The sequence below is a fragment of the Panulirus ornatus genome, chromosome 21, assembly GCF_036320965.1.
Source record: "Panulirus ornatus isolate Po-2019 chromosome 21, ASM3632096v1, whole genome shotgun sequence".
NCBI lineage: Eukaryota > Metazoa > Arthropoda > Malacostraca > Decapoda > Palinuridae > Panulirus > Panulirus ornatus.
In genome coordinates, this window is record NC_092244.1 from 5222271 (window position 1) to 5238763 (window position 16493).

General features: G+C 34.7%; 1 protein-coding gene across 19 annotated transcripts in view; it reads right to left on the reverse strand.

The window, feature by feature from the left end:
* Nucleotides 1-1804: 1804 nt before the first annotated feature.
* LOC139756297 (uncharacterized) overlaps nucleotides 1805-16493 on the reverse strand; it is a 185963-nt gene continuing 171274 nt past the window's right edge. For 18 of the 19 annotated variants that reach the window (XM_071675575.1, XM_071675580.1, XM_071675567.1 and 15 more), the window contains one exon: nucleotides 1805-8200. In XM_071675575.1, coding sequence (XP_071531676.1) covers nucleotides 7476-8200 — 725 coding nt within the window. In that variant the 3' untranslated portion in view covers nucleotides 1805-7475. Of the gene's footprint in view, nucleotides 8201-14757; nucleotides 14807-16493 lie in introns of all 19 variants that reach the window. The other variant, XM_071675586.1, reaches the window with a different exon arrangement.

The window sequence follows — 16493 nt, forward strand, 5'->3', positions numbered from 1 at the left end:
GGGTGGACTCCTTTGTAGTGAATTCTTTGAGGAAACTGTACTACCTTTCAGCAGATGATGATACAGCCTCATCAACGTGACATGGTGTACCCATCAAGAAAGCAGGCATTTTGATGCAATATCCCTGGGGTCTGGAAGAACGGAGGTGAAATCTAATATCTATAAAGTAACTGATTAAATAACAGAGAATATGAATAATAAACGTAATTTTACAGAGACTATCTTCCCTGCTACACAGGTACTCCATCCCTTTCCTTTTGGGGAAAAAATGAAAACCGTTCCCTCCCACATCTGCTCTTAGCAGCCATCCATGAGAATATTGTCACATAATTTAATACGGTTCTGGGTATTTTCCCTGACACTAACATGATGATGATAGTGTGAGGATACTAGGGGTATGAATGTCTTGAAGTTGAGGCATATTGATTAAATAGTGACGGAGACATGGTGCTGTTACATGGTGATGGGGATTTGGTGGATGAAAGAGTGACTGTAGTGGATGAGTTAGGGATATGGTAGCCTTTATGACATATTCAGGAACTAAAATGGTTGTTGGTGGTATTATGAATATTATGCTTGTTTTGGGTGCCCATGTAGTAATGGGGTCAGGAATATAGTGATGACTTTAGAGCCACCTTGGTGGCACCATAGAGCTGCTTATAGATACAGATAATGGAGACATCTTGGAATTATTACAAATCTTGTGACTGTGGAGAAAGCATGGACCGAGCCTCCTGGATGATGAGGAAGTTTGGGCAGTGTTATTGTTACACAGGAGGGATGTGTACTGGTCATGTTAGAAGCTTTAACATTTGGTGTCTACTGAGTACATATTGAAATAAGACAGTGGTGATGGCGAAGTGACCAGTATTAGACAAAGTGGTAACTTGTGCTGGAAGTACTAGTGAAAATAGTATGTAGTGGCATTGTATAAGGTATGATGTGTTGAAAATGTAATGGCAAAGGTACTGGAGACATTGTAATTAAATTATGATTCTACTAGGAGAATGTTAGATACAGCTGGTAGAGGTATCATACATAGGGTCAACGACAAAATCAGTGGGATAATTCTCCAAAGTGATGCCAAGAAAGGAAAAGGAAATGGAATGTGGGAAGTTCCTTATAGTGGGATTCGAAGGGTTACAAATTTTGAATTTGAAGATGTGCTGAAGATTTACTGCAATAAAGAAATATTTGCTATCCCTCATTTTTCAGGGAAGAAGGACAAGTGACCTCTCATGTAGATGCCCATTGATTGTAGTGCTGAGGTCAGGGTCTAGTTACTAATGCTAATGTGATGTCATGTAAGTCTGGAAGATGTTTGTTTTTATATAGATTGTTAGGTCCAGCACACTAACAGCCTGGAGTTATGAGGAACATTGTGGTATTGATAGGGAATGATGATTATGTTAAGCATAAAACAGCATTAAGGACATGATAAGATGTTGGGAACAAGATATTTGATTTTGGTACTGAGAGAGCATTGTAGTTCTTGATGACATATTGGTAATAAGGAGAATGAGGAATAAGCACCTTTAAAACAAGCAGCATTAACAATCTGAGCTTTGATTATTTATTAAGATATGTGTAGTGACAGCAAATTTGCAATGCCTTAAAATAGCATAAATTTTGAAAGACTACATCGATCTTGGACTACCCTCAAAGCTGGTATTACTCTGTGAGGTATATTTGTATAGTACTTAAGTAACTAAAGCTGTCAATGGAATTCCAGTGTAATTCAAGAATTTTCATTCAATACCCTTAAAATACAGATAATGCCTATGAGGTTGAATAAAATACAAAGTGTCATGTAACATTTTATTTACCAGTATCTTTAACCAGTCAAAAGTTTATTATTGTATGTGTTAACTATAACAGTGCAGGACAAAATGAGCCCCATATTGTTGTCAAATACTCAATGTAATTACTAGGTACTAGTATTCATTGAAAGAGGATATCATGTTAATGAAAAAATGACTGAAATAACTGCTGTGACAATTTATGTTGTTAGGGATAGTGATTACACCTAATTCAAGGGACACAGAGTTTCTAAAGTGGTTATGAATACGTAAAACAGAAAAATTTCTCAAGAAGTTCAAGATTTATAAATGACTATCAAAGCTTTGTTACTGATAATTTAAGATATGGTAACAAGAAAGCTAATTAGTTGAGGACAAGTCCTTACAGTTCCATGATAGTAAAAGGTGTTGTGCCCAAGTTCAGCATGAGAGCAAGTGTCCATCTAACTGGAGATATCTGTTAGGATATTCCCAATTATACCAAGGAACTGAAATTGTTTGTATCACATCACAATGTATAAACAAGAATACTCAGGCATTCAGTATGTTAATGGTATTAAAAGTACAATTTATGCTTCTGACTTTGTTATACTTTTCATCACCTAACCCTACCATGCATCCGGTATCTTAAGCTGATATATATTAGTTATCATAATAAAGTTTGAGCACTAATGAAAAGAATATCACTGGGAGCTGATAATGGACTAATTTAACATACTCTTGACATGATAGCCAGTGTAGGATCATTTGCAAAATATCAAACTAATAAACACTCAATACTCTACCTGATTGTGTCCTTCAGTAGATAATATTCATAATTTGATAAACATTTTCATATTTAAGATTTGTATATTTTTGAGAATGAATCCATGAAATATCAGAAGTTTTGAAAAAGAAGATTCACAGATTACTAACATTGTAGTCAGCATCTAAAATTTTGACATTCAGATTTCAAACTTAGGAATAAATAGTATAATTACTCCCAAAATAAGATTCTTTCAAGTTCTTCCTCTTAAATATAAAAAAAATTGCTTAACCTTCGAGAGATCTGTCACCTTAAATCTGCAAATCAACGATATTGAGGCATTTCATGATGTCTTATTACCATATTTGATGTAGGTTTGTCAGTCAAATAGTACTGTATGGTACATGGAAGATTTTCCATTATTTTCCTCACAAAAACAGTGCTGTACTGTACTAGTTTTGTACAGAAACTTAGGAGCCCAATGTTATATCTGATTTCTTCAGAGGAGACAATGACAGGTATGTTTCATAGATAAATTCAACCCTTTGATTCTTGATTTAAGCATCATCAAGTAATTCAAATTACACCATGGATAAAACCTGTTAACCTTACTCAAAACTTTACAACTAAGTCTGATTAATAAGTAAATTCATAAAATCTGTAGTTTGTTTAAAAGTATTTTAAGATTGTACTTAACATTCAAGTGAAGCTTGCAAGAAATTTTCTTAACACTGTTTTAGCATGCTTTATTTTCTAAAGTTTTCCATAATATCTGTGAACATAATTTTGATATATATATATATATATATATATATATATATATATATATATATATATATATATATATATATATATATATATATCAGTACATCAATTTCACATTAATTCATCAGGTTCAGTATATTTTCAAAATTCTTATCGAGTAATTATGTTAAACAAGACTGCATAGGAATATTCTATTAACAAAGATTTACTGGCAACAAGGACAATAATTTCCAATGCTAACACAAGGGGAAAACCTCTATCATATATTAGAAATTGCTTTCACTCACAGCATGTATAATCTACTTGTTGCGGTGGGATAAAATTGTCAGTTGAACTCAGTAAAAAAAAAAGTTTTATACAGCTTATGGATGCACCAATGAAGTAGGATTAAAGGTGGAATGGGAGGAAGAAAAGATGGACAAGAGTATAGTGTTGTTCACTTTGGCTTTCTTCATTGATATGCTTGTTGGATGTTAGAAATGTCACTACTGCAAAGAATTTGCTAAAATTTATGAAGTCTGCCTCTTCTAAATATACTGAATGATGTTGTGGATATCATGTACCTCCATCCCAAAAATCAACTGATTGGTTTTTCATAGGCTAAAATATGAATGGGCTGATTGCTATCACATAATAGCTGGAAACAGAATTGCAATGAAAACAAGAGCAATATGATTTATCTGAAACTTAACATCAGGCTTAAACACTATCAATTAACAAGGGCATGCATTAGTTATGACTACTCAGTAACCACTGTTCTGTCATTTTATCTTCCCTTTGATATGCAGATTTTCTTAGAAATCTATCACGATTCATTCTCTGCAAGCACATGTAAGCTGAGTTCTAAAAAGCAGCATCTGCACTTACTTCTTTCCCCCTTATCAAAGTACAGTTCTGAAGGTTATTCTTTTGATACATATCTTGATGCAAATGATTGTAAGTTAGCTCTAATATGCAGCACTGATTTGTAGATACATATAAGGTACAGCTCAATAGTATATTGACTTCTCAGCTGAGTTATTAATCAATAGTAACTTTAATGCTGTTCTTTGTAATGTGATTACTGACATTAGTCATGAACTTGGTTCCTTTGAAATAACAGAAGTGATGGAAGACAAAGAAATTTGTACAGTTACAGCTTTGGCATAAAACCTGCAATCCCCGATCACATCACAACTGTTGACAGCTGAAGAATGTTAATACGTAATACTCGGCACCGCAAATACTTAAGTCTACTGTAAAGCCTCACAAGTAACCTTTAATGCCAAATGTCAATAGATCTTTGAAAGCATAGCCTCTATAGTCTGCACAATGCAAGATGAAGAGATGAAAAATTGTATTAAATGACATACATATAGAAGACATATAAAGCAATCTTGTGTTACAGTACTTCAAAAATACTTTTTACATCAATTAACTCATTCAATTATAAAACAAATTAAAACTTTTGTACATAACTATCATATTTATGTCAGTAATGGTGTGTTTACCAGTGAATATTTGAAATCATTTTTCACATCTCATTTGTAAAAGTAAATTGTACTTTAAAAGCTGATTACAGTGACCTCTTTCTAATATTCCTGGGGAGGATCTCAAAGACTAAACTGTCTCCTGCATGACAGTTGCCAGTATCTTAAAGCAACGATGCCTCCATTAGTTAACACCATAGACTCATATAATCAAAAGGCTCAATCAATAAAATAAAATATAAATCATGACTTTTTCAAGAAATGATAAAGTGTGGTTTATCAATTCCACAGTTTAAAATATCACTCCATGAAATAATTATTTCAAAGCTCACAGCCAAATTATTTCATCTATAAACAGAAGCAAACTGTTATTCTTGCATAATTAACAAATATATACAAACATTCAACCACTCTGAATTTTGGTTTCATCTTTCAGGACCCACCCCACTCGAAAAAGTACAACTTAATATTACAATATGGTAACCATGGTGACCAATACCCAGTGTTATATGCACAAATGCTGAGACATTACAAATCAGAAACTGACTAAAGTAAATGCATAGCAAAGTAGATAAAAACGATCACAAATCTGTTTCCCAATGGCCAGGGCTGTATTCAGGAATACACTGAGGAAATTAAATAAAATACAACATAAATATAACACTTAAGTCAGCACCAATCAATTTACTGAAGAATTTGATGGTACCTTTTTAATTAATGCTGGCAATGAGAGCCTGGATATGCAATTTCTTTGCTAATTTGTACACATATCTAAGAAATAACATATACCAACTGGATGGGTAATTTATCCATGTGTGTATATCAAGAGACTTATGTGTAATTCCTGTACTTCAACCCTAAAGCTATACCTCTTGTCATCACATACTGTTGTTTAAGTACTTATGTACTTGCTTATATTGTAACTCATCATCATTACAATAGCAGCATTGACAATAATGGTGATTTTACTCAAGTGGTGACACCTGACTTTGCCTGATGACAATTCACTGGCTCATACCATATTTTCCTTGACATTTACACCATCTATAATTTGAGGTAAACAGTTACATATGTTTGAGAGTGCATGTGCTGCATTCAGACTGGAATTTTAATCCACATAACCTAAGTGTGATACAATATTCATCATTACACTTTATAATGAGCATTTTCAAAAAATTTTCTCCAAAACAGGAAGTAACAAAAGTGGTATTTGCAATGCTCAATCTTTAAAACAGAAGTAACAAAAGTGGTATTTGCAATGCTCAATCTTTATCTCAAAATGTAAATCATGAAGGAAAATATGACTCAATGAAAATTGAAATGCTTATTCAAATTCAAATTTCAGCCACTAATATGTAGAGTAAACAAAGTTAGTGATATCTAAAAATAATATAAAAGAGAGTGAGATCAATAAAACCACCTGTATGTTCTACCATGTCTAATAATTTAGATATCCTGTAATTTACCTTTCAACTTATCTCTTCTTTCTATCATATTTCAATAAATGATAGATGTCATACAGTAAAGCATAAAAATAACTTCAAAATACAATGTGAAAATCTTTTCGGTTGTATTTTTTCACATAGTCTACATTTGTAACAGTCACTGAAATTTGAATTTAATATGAACAGAAAAATTTTCATATCACGTGGCCAATATCTCTTTCCCCTGCCAATCATCAGGACTTATAGGACAGTCTCTGTCATGTCAACCTGATACAGTTGAACTTAATGATTACCATACTTTTAAAATTAGTAACCTAAGTATCTATATACAACATCAGCATCATACTGCTTGCTGCCTGAGTCACTAAGGTAAATCCAATCAAGTTAAATAATTTAAAGTGAATCAAATATATTCTAGGTATTTACACATATGACATGGGCCCCCCCAATTAACCGGTAGTAAGTTAAGTAACAAGTGAGGATATTTGCAAACCACAACATCAGAGTCAAAAAAGTTACCTGTATCTAATACAGCTGTATTGATAATTACTCAAAATATTTCCAGCTTATGCTGCAAAGTAATCTGTATCATAAATGTCTACTAAAAAGTATAAAATGAACTACCGTGTACAGTATATGTTTATAAAAAATATTCAATTTCTATTACTAATACAATTTGTATCACGAGCCATTTCTCCATGTTTTCAACAGAAATGGCTGAAAATGATGTCTTGTGATAAACTCAAAAGTTAAATTTGATATTACTACATGATAGAACAAGCATACTTCTGACTCCACAGTTCCGCATGCGACTAGCGTGTGGGGGCCCTTGCTACTATACAGAGAAAAATCTACATTTGTGTGCCAACATCAGAACCAAACAGCCACTTAAACTGAATACCTCTGAAGTTTTCAAACTAATATGATAAGACATAAAGTGCGGCACTTAAGTCATATATTTAGGAACAAAAATTCCATCACATTTAAGTCACTAGGGTGGTGCAATCTATATAAAAAGTACTATCACCAACTTGTGAACTGGACTTTACCATTCACTTCATGGTGCGGTGGGATAAGGTCCCATATTTACTGTCATTTGTAACACAGTTTGTAGTATTTCTAGGTTCTTATTCTTTATCCACCCTTTATAAATTATTATAATACTTCACTTACTAAAAAGCATATCACGCAAATAACTTTCAATAGATTTCTTCTCCTCAAAATAAAATTGAAATTTCTTGGCTTAAAGACCTCATGACACTTCAAGGAGTCGCGTAAATGAGGAGTGAGTTGAAGAGAGGGAAGAAGAAGAGGAGTGAATAGAATCCCCTTCACGGACACACTGCCGTAAGTTTCCAAAGTCTGGACAAGATTCAAATGCTGAGGCAGACGTTGGTTGGTGGGCATCTAGTGCTCCACATGAGTAGCGATTCAGAAACTTTTCTCTTGATGTTTGGGGACGTGAACCCCGAAGACGCACCATTTGTAAGTCTGGTACCAAAGCTGAGACTGTTTCATTACCTTCAGAATTTCCAGTTGGTCTTGGGAGGCCAGGACAGGATCTTGCACGATAAAGACCTTCCTCTCCTTGAAATGGAGGTTCACTACGAGCACGGCTTGCCACAACAGTTCCTGGTGTTGGCTCAGGATACTTACATGTGTGTGAGGGATTTGGTTTAATATTTCTAAAGGACTTCATATTTGCAGACTCATCCTCTAATGTGGTGACAATTATATGTGTGGTGTGGATATCTGGGCTTTTTCCACTGCTGCTACTCCTCCCACTGCTGCTGCAGTTTCCACTGCTGGTACTACTGCTTGGACTGCTAATGCTGCTTGCACTATCAGATGCAGCATCACTCCTGCCCAGAAGCCGTATACGGGAGGACATTGCAGCTGTTCGCCTGCGTAATTCTCCCATCTCGGAGTCCAACAACTGTTCCACACCGCGAAGAAGTTCCTGAGCCATCCGAACACCTATGATCAAGAGAAAATGAATATGAGATATTTAAATTTCCAACTGTGAAGCAAAAGGAAAAAACTAATAAAAAGAAGCATCAAATAAATACATGAATAGATATGCGCTAAATGAGGAAAGCTATGTGGAACATACAAAAAGCAGTGATGACAGTGTACATCTGCAGACACACAATCATTACTGCTTTTGTATACAAAGGCAGTCCGAACAAAAATGTGAGTGAAAGCAAAATTCTAACATTTCTTTGATCTGACAACAAATTGCTACAGCAAATGAAGAATGACAAGGACAAATACAAAACAATTTAGTTTCCACAAGTCTCATATGCTGATGCAGCAACCCAATATTATAGTACTTTTCACATCTAATGAAGTGAGCATTAAAACAATCAGAACCTGGGGTTTCCATCACAATGACAGATCCACTGAATTTGCTATTTGGAAGGTAAGTCCAAACCACCTGATATCCTTATATGACATCCAATTACTGGTCAAGAAGAGGACCTCTTCCTTAGTAGTTTCTCTATTATAATCAGAAATTTCTAAAACTTCTCATATGCACACAAATACAATGCATTACATATGACTGCTAGAGAATGGATGTGAACAGATGTGACCTTTCTTCATGTTTCCTAGTGCTACCTAGCACTAAATATAGTGTAAGGGTAAGAGAGATGTGTGGAAATAAAAAGAGTGAGGCTGAGAGAGCAGGTGTGTTGAGTTGAAATGGTCTGGACATATGGAGAGAATCAGTGAGGAAAGATTGACAAAGAGGTTATATGTGTCTGAGGTGGAGGGAACTAGGAGAAGCAGGAGACCAAACTGGAGGTAGAAGGATGGAGTGAACAAGATTTTGAGCAATTGGGTCTTAAACATACAGGAGGGTGAGAGGAGTGCATGGAATAGAGTGAATTGGAATGAGGTGGTATACTGGGGTCGACGTGCTATCAATAGACTGAACCTGCGAATGTGAAACGTCTGGAAAGGTCTGTGAAGCCTGGATGTGGATAGGGAGCTGTGGTTTCAGTGCATTACACATGACAGCTAGAGACTACTGAGTGTGGACGAATGTGGCCTTTTTTTTTGTCTGTTTTCCAGGTGCTACCTCGCTGAATCAGGGGTAGTGATGCTGTTTCCTGTGGGTTGGGGTGGTGCTGGGAATGGATAAAGGCAAGCAAGTATGAATATGTACATGTATATGTCCGAGTATGAGTAGATATATCTATTTATTTATCTATTATACTTTGTCGCCGTCTTCCGCATTAGCAAGGTAGCGCAAGGAAACAGATGAAAGAGTGGCCCAACCCACCCACATACACATGTATATACATACACATCCACACACGCACATATACATACCTATACATTCTAATGTATAAATTTATATACATATATTTATCTATTTTATTTATTTTGCTTTGTCGCTGTCTCCTGCGTTACCGAGGTAACGCAAGGAAACAGACATACACAAGGAAACAGACATACACACACATATTTACTCATGTACATAATTCACACTTGCTGCCTTTACTCATTCTGGTCACCACTCCACCACACATGAAATAGCATCCCCCATCTCCTTGCAAGGTAGCTCTAGGAAAGGACAAAAAGCCACATTCATTCACACTCAGTCTCTAGCTGTCATAAGTAATGCACCGAAATCACAGCTCCCTTTCCACATCCAGGCCCCACAAAACTTTCCTTGGTTTACCCCAGACACTTTACATACATATATGTATGTATATATATTATTCTGGCATTTTTCTCAGAGTATACATGAATTTATAAAATATTTATCTGGACAACTTTTGAAGGTATTTATAGTCTTAGCATTCACTATATCTGACAGTAACTTATTCCAATGCTCAACACATCTATTCGAAAAGAAGCTATTTCTCATGTCCATATTCCATCTTTTAACTTTAAGTTTTATTCTATTTGTCCTGGTAATTGTATTTTCTTGTATTTCAAAATGATGTTCGTGATTTATGTTACTGAACTTGTTCAGAATTTTGAACGCTTGGATTTAGTCACAGCAAAGTCTATGTTTTTTAAAGAAGAGATCCCAATTGTTTTTGCCTCTCTTTATACGTCAGATTTCTTAAGTGATGGGATCAATTTTGTCATATGTCTTTGTGCTTGCTCTAATTTTTCCTCATCTTTTTATGGTTTAGGGACCAAAACCAGGCTGCATATTCAAGGTGTGGTCTTACTAGAGAATTATAGCATGAGAATTATTTCTGGTGTCTTGTATTCTATGTTTCTGGCTATGAAACCTAACATTTGGTTGCCTTCTTTTATATGCTGCTTGACACTGACAGTGTACTTCAGACTAGTGCTAATGACAACTCCAAGGTACACTTCTTCATTCACTTTAGTTACAGAATTTCTAAATAGTTTATAGTCATACCTTATCTTGTTGTCTCCAAAGTGCATAACTTTGCACTTATCTACATTAAACTTCATTTGTCAACTGTCTGACCACCCTGCTTAATTATTAAGTTAAGATCTCTTTGAATAATTTCACAGTCCTGTCTGTTTACAGCTCTACCTCCGAGTTTAGTATCGCCAACAAATTTAAAAATCTTAGATACGAGACAGAATTTTAGGTCATTCATGTGTACTATGAAAAGAATGAGGCCTAGGACCGACCCCTGTGGCACACCACTCGTTACGTTTAGCCAATCTGAGGCTTCACCGGTTAATACTACATGCTACTTTCTTCCGGTTGACCAGTCTCTGACCCATTTACAGAGTTCTTCACCAATTCCATGCGCTTTGAGTTTATGTAAAAGTCTCTTATGAGGTACTTTATCGAAAGCCTTTTGGAAATCTAAATTTACTACATCAGATGGTACTTCTTTGTCCCAATAAATATTTAAAAAATCCCAGAAAATTTGTTAGGCAGGATCTTCTTATGCAGACACTGTGTTGGTGGTTTGATAAAATTTTGTAATCTTCAAGAAACATGACAATTTTATCTCGTATTATTTTTTTCCATTGTTTTACCTAACACTGACATAAGGAAGGCTAACTGAGCGGTAGTTCAAGGCACACTTTTTGTATCCTTTTTATATATAGTTGTAACATTTGCTAGTTTCCAGTCAGCTGGCACCTGACCATCCAATAGAGATATGCTGAATACTTTTGATATGGGGTATATTCGCTGTCTCCTGACCTCCTTTTAAAAATATTGGAGCTAAGTTATCTGGGCTGTTGGATTTGTTAGGATCTAATTGGTCTAGGTACTTCAGAGCTTTTTATATCTCTGACCTTTAACTCTTCTTCATCAGACCCTTGAAACATTTTCACTTGTTGCAGTGCTGGTGATGTTTCTTCAATTGTGAATATGGAGTTAAAAGAATAATTCAGTATGGTAGCCATTTCCTTGTCGTATTTTTTACTTTCTCAAGGAAATGCTTTTTTCCTTCCTCGCATTTACTGTCTTAGGACCATCTTACACTCTCTTTGGTTTCTGATTAATTCCTGATGATTTTCAATGGTTCCCATTGATTTACATTTCTCATGTGTTTTCTTCTTTTGGCAAATTAGCCCTTCTATTCTCCTATTCATCCATGATGGTTTTGAAATATTGCAAGTTCTTTTCGCAATTTGTGGAACATGTTTATTTTCAATCTTGATTGTTGAATTCTTTTTTATTATTCCACATTTCCTCTACTGTGTGAATGTCAAGAAGTTTTGTCCAATTGGTACTGTGAATTTTGTGTCTAATGTTTTCATAAGGATGAGAGGTAGTACAATTAAGTGTAAGGTAATGAGGATGGGATGCAGTGAAACAAGGCCTCACTGTAAATACTACTTATCAGGAAATAAGTTTCATGTACTGATAAGCAAAAGAGATCTTGGGGTATACATGGTACCTCATCTGTCTCCAGAGATGCACATCAGGAAATCGATGAAAGAAGTAAACTGTCAATTGGAAAATATAATATCTGCATTTATAAATAAGTGGATAAGGAAATGTTTGGTAAGCTATTCCCAACATATATTAGTCTGAAGCTGGAACAGTCCTCTTGGATCTGAGTGTCATCCCTAAAGTAACTTAAAGATATGATTCAGAGGGTCCAGAGTAGAGCAACCTAAATAGTACCTAACTTAAGGGAGCTGAGCTACAATGAAAGGTTGAGGGATATACAGCTTTCACTCTGGAGGAGATAAGAGAATGAGATGACCTGGTAACAGCTTTGAAGTTCCTAAATCAACTAGATGATGTTGACAGTAACAATTTCTTCATGAGGTGCAGCACTAGTGTTATCACAGGCATGATTGGAAACTGAAAGAAAGATTAGTCAATAAGGACATATAAAAATACAAGTTTAGTGTAAGGGTAGTGTATGGTTGGAAAGGTCTAAATAAGGAGAGAGTGAATGCCAGCAGCTTATAAAGATTCAAAGGCCTTTATGATGATATACGAAGTACAAGACGCAGGACCCCAAAGGTGTAAAATTCTTTTTCTCTATAGTTCAAAAGGTAATTATGCATACACATATTGTCCAATCTTTAGAAATGTTCCACTGACACTTTTCATGGGTTAACAGAACTCTTCACTGCAACAACACACAAAAGTGCAAAAATACAAAAACCATACCATTCTATTCCTTGGCAGAGTGCTGTGCAAGATGCATTGTGCTGTGCTATTTCAAATACTACAATTATGTGAAGTCACATGAAATCACGATGCTGACTACAAACATTTCCTTTTACAAAGGCTGTTCTACTTCTTTGAACAAGAGAAATAAAAAGCTATTCAAATGAATGATTAAACATGGGTAAAAGGTCATGAAAATTTTCAAATGCTAGGGTAAGATTTTACACAAGCAGACAATATTCAAATCTTACACAAGCAGATCTAATTTCAAATCTTACATAAGCAGACTTAATATTAATGTTCATGGGCAGCTAAGCTATTCTTTTCTTGTACATAATTTACTTCTGCAAGATTCACATACAGAATCTCCAGAAAATATCACATTGTGAGGAGGTTGAGGGTGATAAAACAAATATACTACATTTTACAGTTACAGATGCATCAATTATACAACATAAAAGTTCTAAAATCCATAATTCCATAAGTAACATCATTCATTTAAAAAGGCCTAAAAGATTTCAAGTGCCATCACAGTATTCTTAACATATACATACTCTGTTTAACAATCAGGAACCAACTAGAATAAGGCTATATCTATTATCCTGAATACTGGTTAATCAGTTTGCATTATCTATGCCAAATATCCCTCCTGCTTTGGACATGTTCAAAGACAAATACTTGGGAATTCCTTCTTATGAACAACTCCTGGCTACCAAACTACAGATTAAATATGGCAATTCTTCTGCCCCATTGTTGTATCATGGGTAAAAATATAGGGATAGTTTACTTGAGGATTTTTACAATTCAGAATAAAACTATTAAGCTTGGATTTTCAATGAAACACTTCAAGTATGGTGATAGATGACACTGAAAAAGTGCAAGTCTATTAATCAAATACAAAACTATGATAATATCATAAGAAAGAATAACTAACAGGAAATATGTTGTGAAAGAGGGAGTTGATTTACAGGATAGTAATACATAAATGTGCTGGAATATCTGCATGTTATGTTTTAAGAATTATCTTTAGAAGTAGCTGAATCAAAGGAAATAGGTATTACATCAATCTCCAACTTAGTTGATGGAAATTCATTTGAGCATGGTAGGGGTGATCAAAGATAAATAAATTCTACTTAGCATTGCTGGGATAATCAATATTTTCATTATAAGATAATAGTTATTTATTAACCATACTCAAGAGGAATTAAATTTGACTTTCATACTACATGAGATACCAGATCAAATTTAAAAGAAAGGTACCAGGATTTTCTGTGACTGGCAAAGAAAATTACTGGTATGCTCAGGATGATAAATAGTCTTCTCAATTGGGTCTTGGAAAAAAATCTAAAATATTTTGAGAATGGGTTATGTTTGATGACATTGTTTGTTAAAAATCATCAAATGGATAGATCCCTTACAATGATTTGCTGGGTCCTGAATCATGAAAATGTTGGTTAACTATTTGATATACCCAAAACTCAAGTTAGATTATCCTGCATAATCAGGCATCTAATCAACAAAGTGCTAAGCTATAAAAACCAAACCAAAAGTAGTGGAGGCAAGTCCCATCTGCAGTGCTGCCCTGTACCTGTGCCAAATCCTATGTCTCTGCTCATGCAAGGTAGAGTCATTTCCAGGATTCAAATGTTGAAACATGAACTTCATATAGAAAGTCAAGTGAATGATGCATTGCAGAATATTCCATATGATGAAAGCTCTTTCAACTACCCTTTTAATATAACTGTAATAACAAGTTTGTGTTTTTTTATGTGATGCAAAAATCTTTTTCAACAGAAATCCATCAACTTAAGATTTTACTTCTCATATCACAACACCTTACAGGATACACACAAAAGAGAAAAATTTGCAGTATACAGTACTAAGCCAAATCAGTCTGATATGAATCTACCTTGTGAAAGCTCGAGCAAATAGCAAACCATAGGCCTACCTGAGACTTCGAGGCTGATCCCTCTTCCCGCGCTCCAGGGACTTTAGGCCTAGTCCCAGCACCAACAGGAAGAAGACTTGGGGGTTATGATGACTCAGCACATTTCTATAAGCAGATCCAGGACACAGAAAAGGAGCCGGCCTCTTTGTCCAATTATGTCTTAAATAATGATTTAAGTAGTTGAATTCTGACAAACAAGTTGCTCAACTTAAGGTTTTCAATTCGTTGAAGGGATCAAAATCACTTCTTAAATTATTAAATCTATTTTCAAGGTAAAGCGTAGACAAATTATTTCCAACATTTTCAAAGGCACCATCCATCTAAATTTTGAGTTTTCATTAAATATCAAGGTTGTCACATACTTTCAGAATAATAATATGCTTACAATACATCATGCTTCAATGATTTCTCTTCACTACAGCTATCACTGCACCTCAATTCTTCTCCCTCATCCCTTGTTTTATACTAAGCTTTTTCACTCCCATCCTTCTTAATCATCAAAGCCAAAAACCTAAACTTATCAACTTTCTGATTCTCATTTCTAAGACTTCTCTGAGACTGCTACACTTTTTCAAAAACATAAATCTTGCTCTAACCCTCATTTACACTTAATATCTTTCTCAATAATACATATACAAAGTGACCTACTGTTGTATCTCACATTCTTAAGACTCAACGAAAAGAAAAGGATCAGTTCCAAAAAATACTTACATTAACTTTCACTCTGTTCCACCATGGTTCAGCAGCACATCCTATTCTCATGCAATGCCCATCTATTAAAAACAATGATGGTGACATTATATAGATTTCAGGTACTCCTACATCTACTTCAAACCACTTACTCATAACACCATTCATTTTCAAACAATCACTATTTTCAATACAAAATCTTAGCATATACCAAGCACACATTAAAAACAAAATTTCTAAAAGTTTGTATATATCATTTTATGCACCACATTTTGATTTGAAAATCAAAATGTGATGCATACACTTTCTTCTCTTTCTAGGTAACTCTCTACTACTTGCTACAGGGTAAAAATATGTTCTTAAATCATTGAAGAATGTTCTAATTCTTTTAGTAAATCCCAATCCTAATATACCCTGCTGGCTGTGCTAAACCAACTTACTCCTTTGTAATTCTTCTAAACATTTCTCATCAACCAACTTTCTTAAATCCTTATTGCACCATTCTATTCCTTCTATTTTACAAGTGTGCTATCTTTGAACATTTTCTCTTATACCAAATGCCTCTCCAACCTTAGCAAGGTAGCATTAAGAACAAATGGACAACAGCCTCATTTGCACACATCCACTCATAGCTGTTATGCATAAATTATCAAAACCACAGCCTTCCATTCACAGTCAAACGAGAGAGAGAGAGAGAGAGAGAGAGAGAGAGAGAGAGAGAGAGAGAGAGAGAGAGAGAGAGAGAGAGAGAGAGAGAGAGAGAGAGAGAGAGATACAGTTCAAAAGCATTAACTTTTTAGTTAACCTAAAAACATTCTTATATCTTTGAAGTTAACCACAAAATTGTTGCATTTAAAAAATGTATCAAATGGTACAATCTGACAATATGAACAACACTGTGAGTATACATCATTACATATTTTTTTTTGAACAACACTGTGAGTATACATCATTACATTCAATGTATTTTTAGAAACTTGAAATTTAATGGATGGTCCCATTAACATATCCCAATGGCTTGTCCTGGACCTGCTATATTGTACATA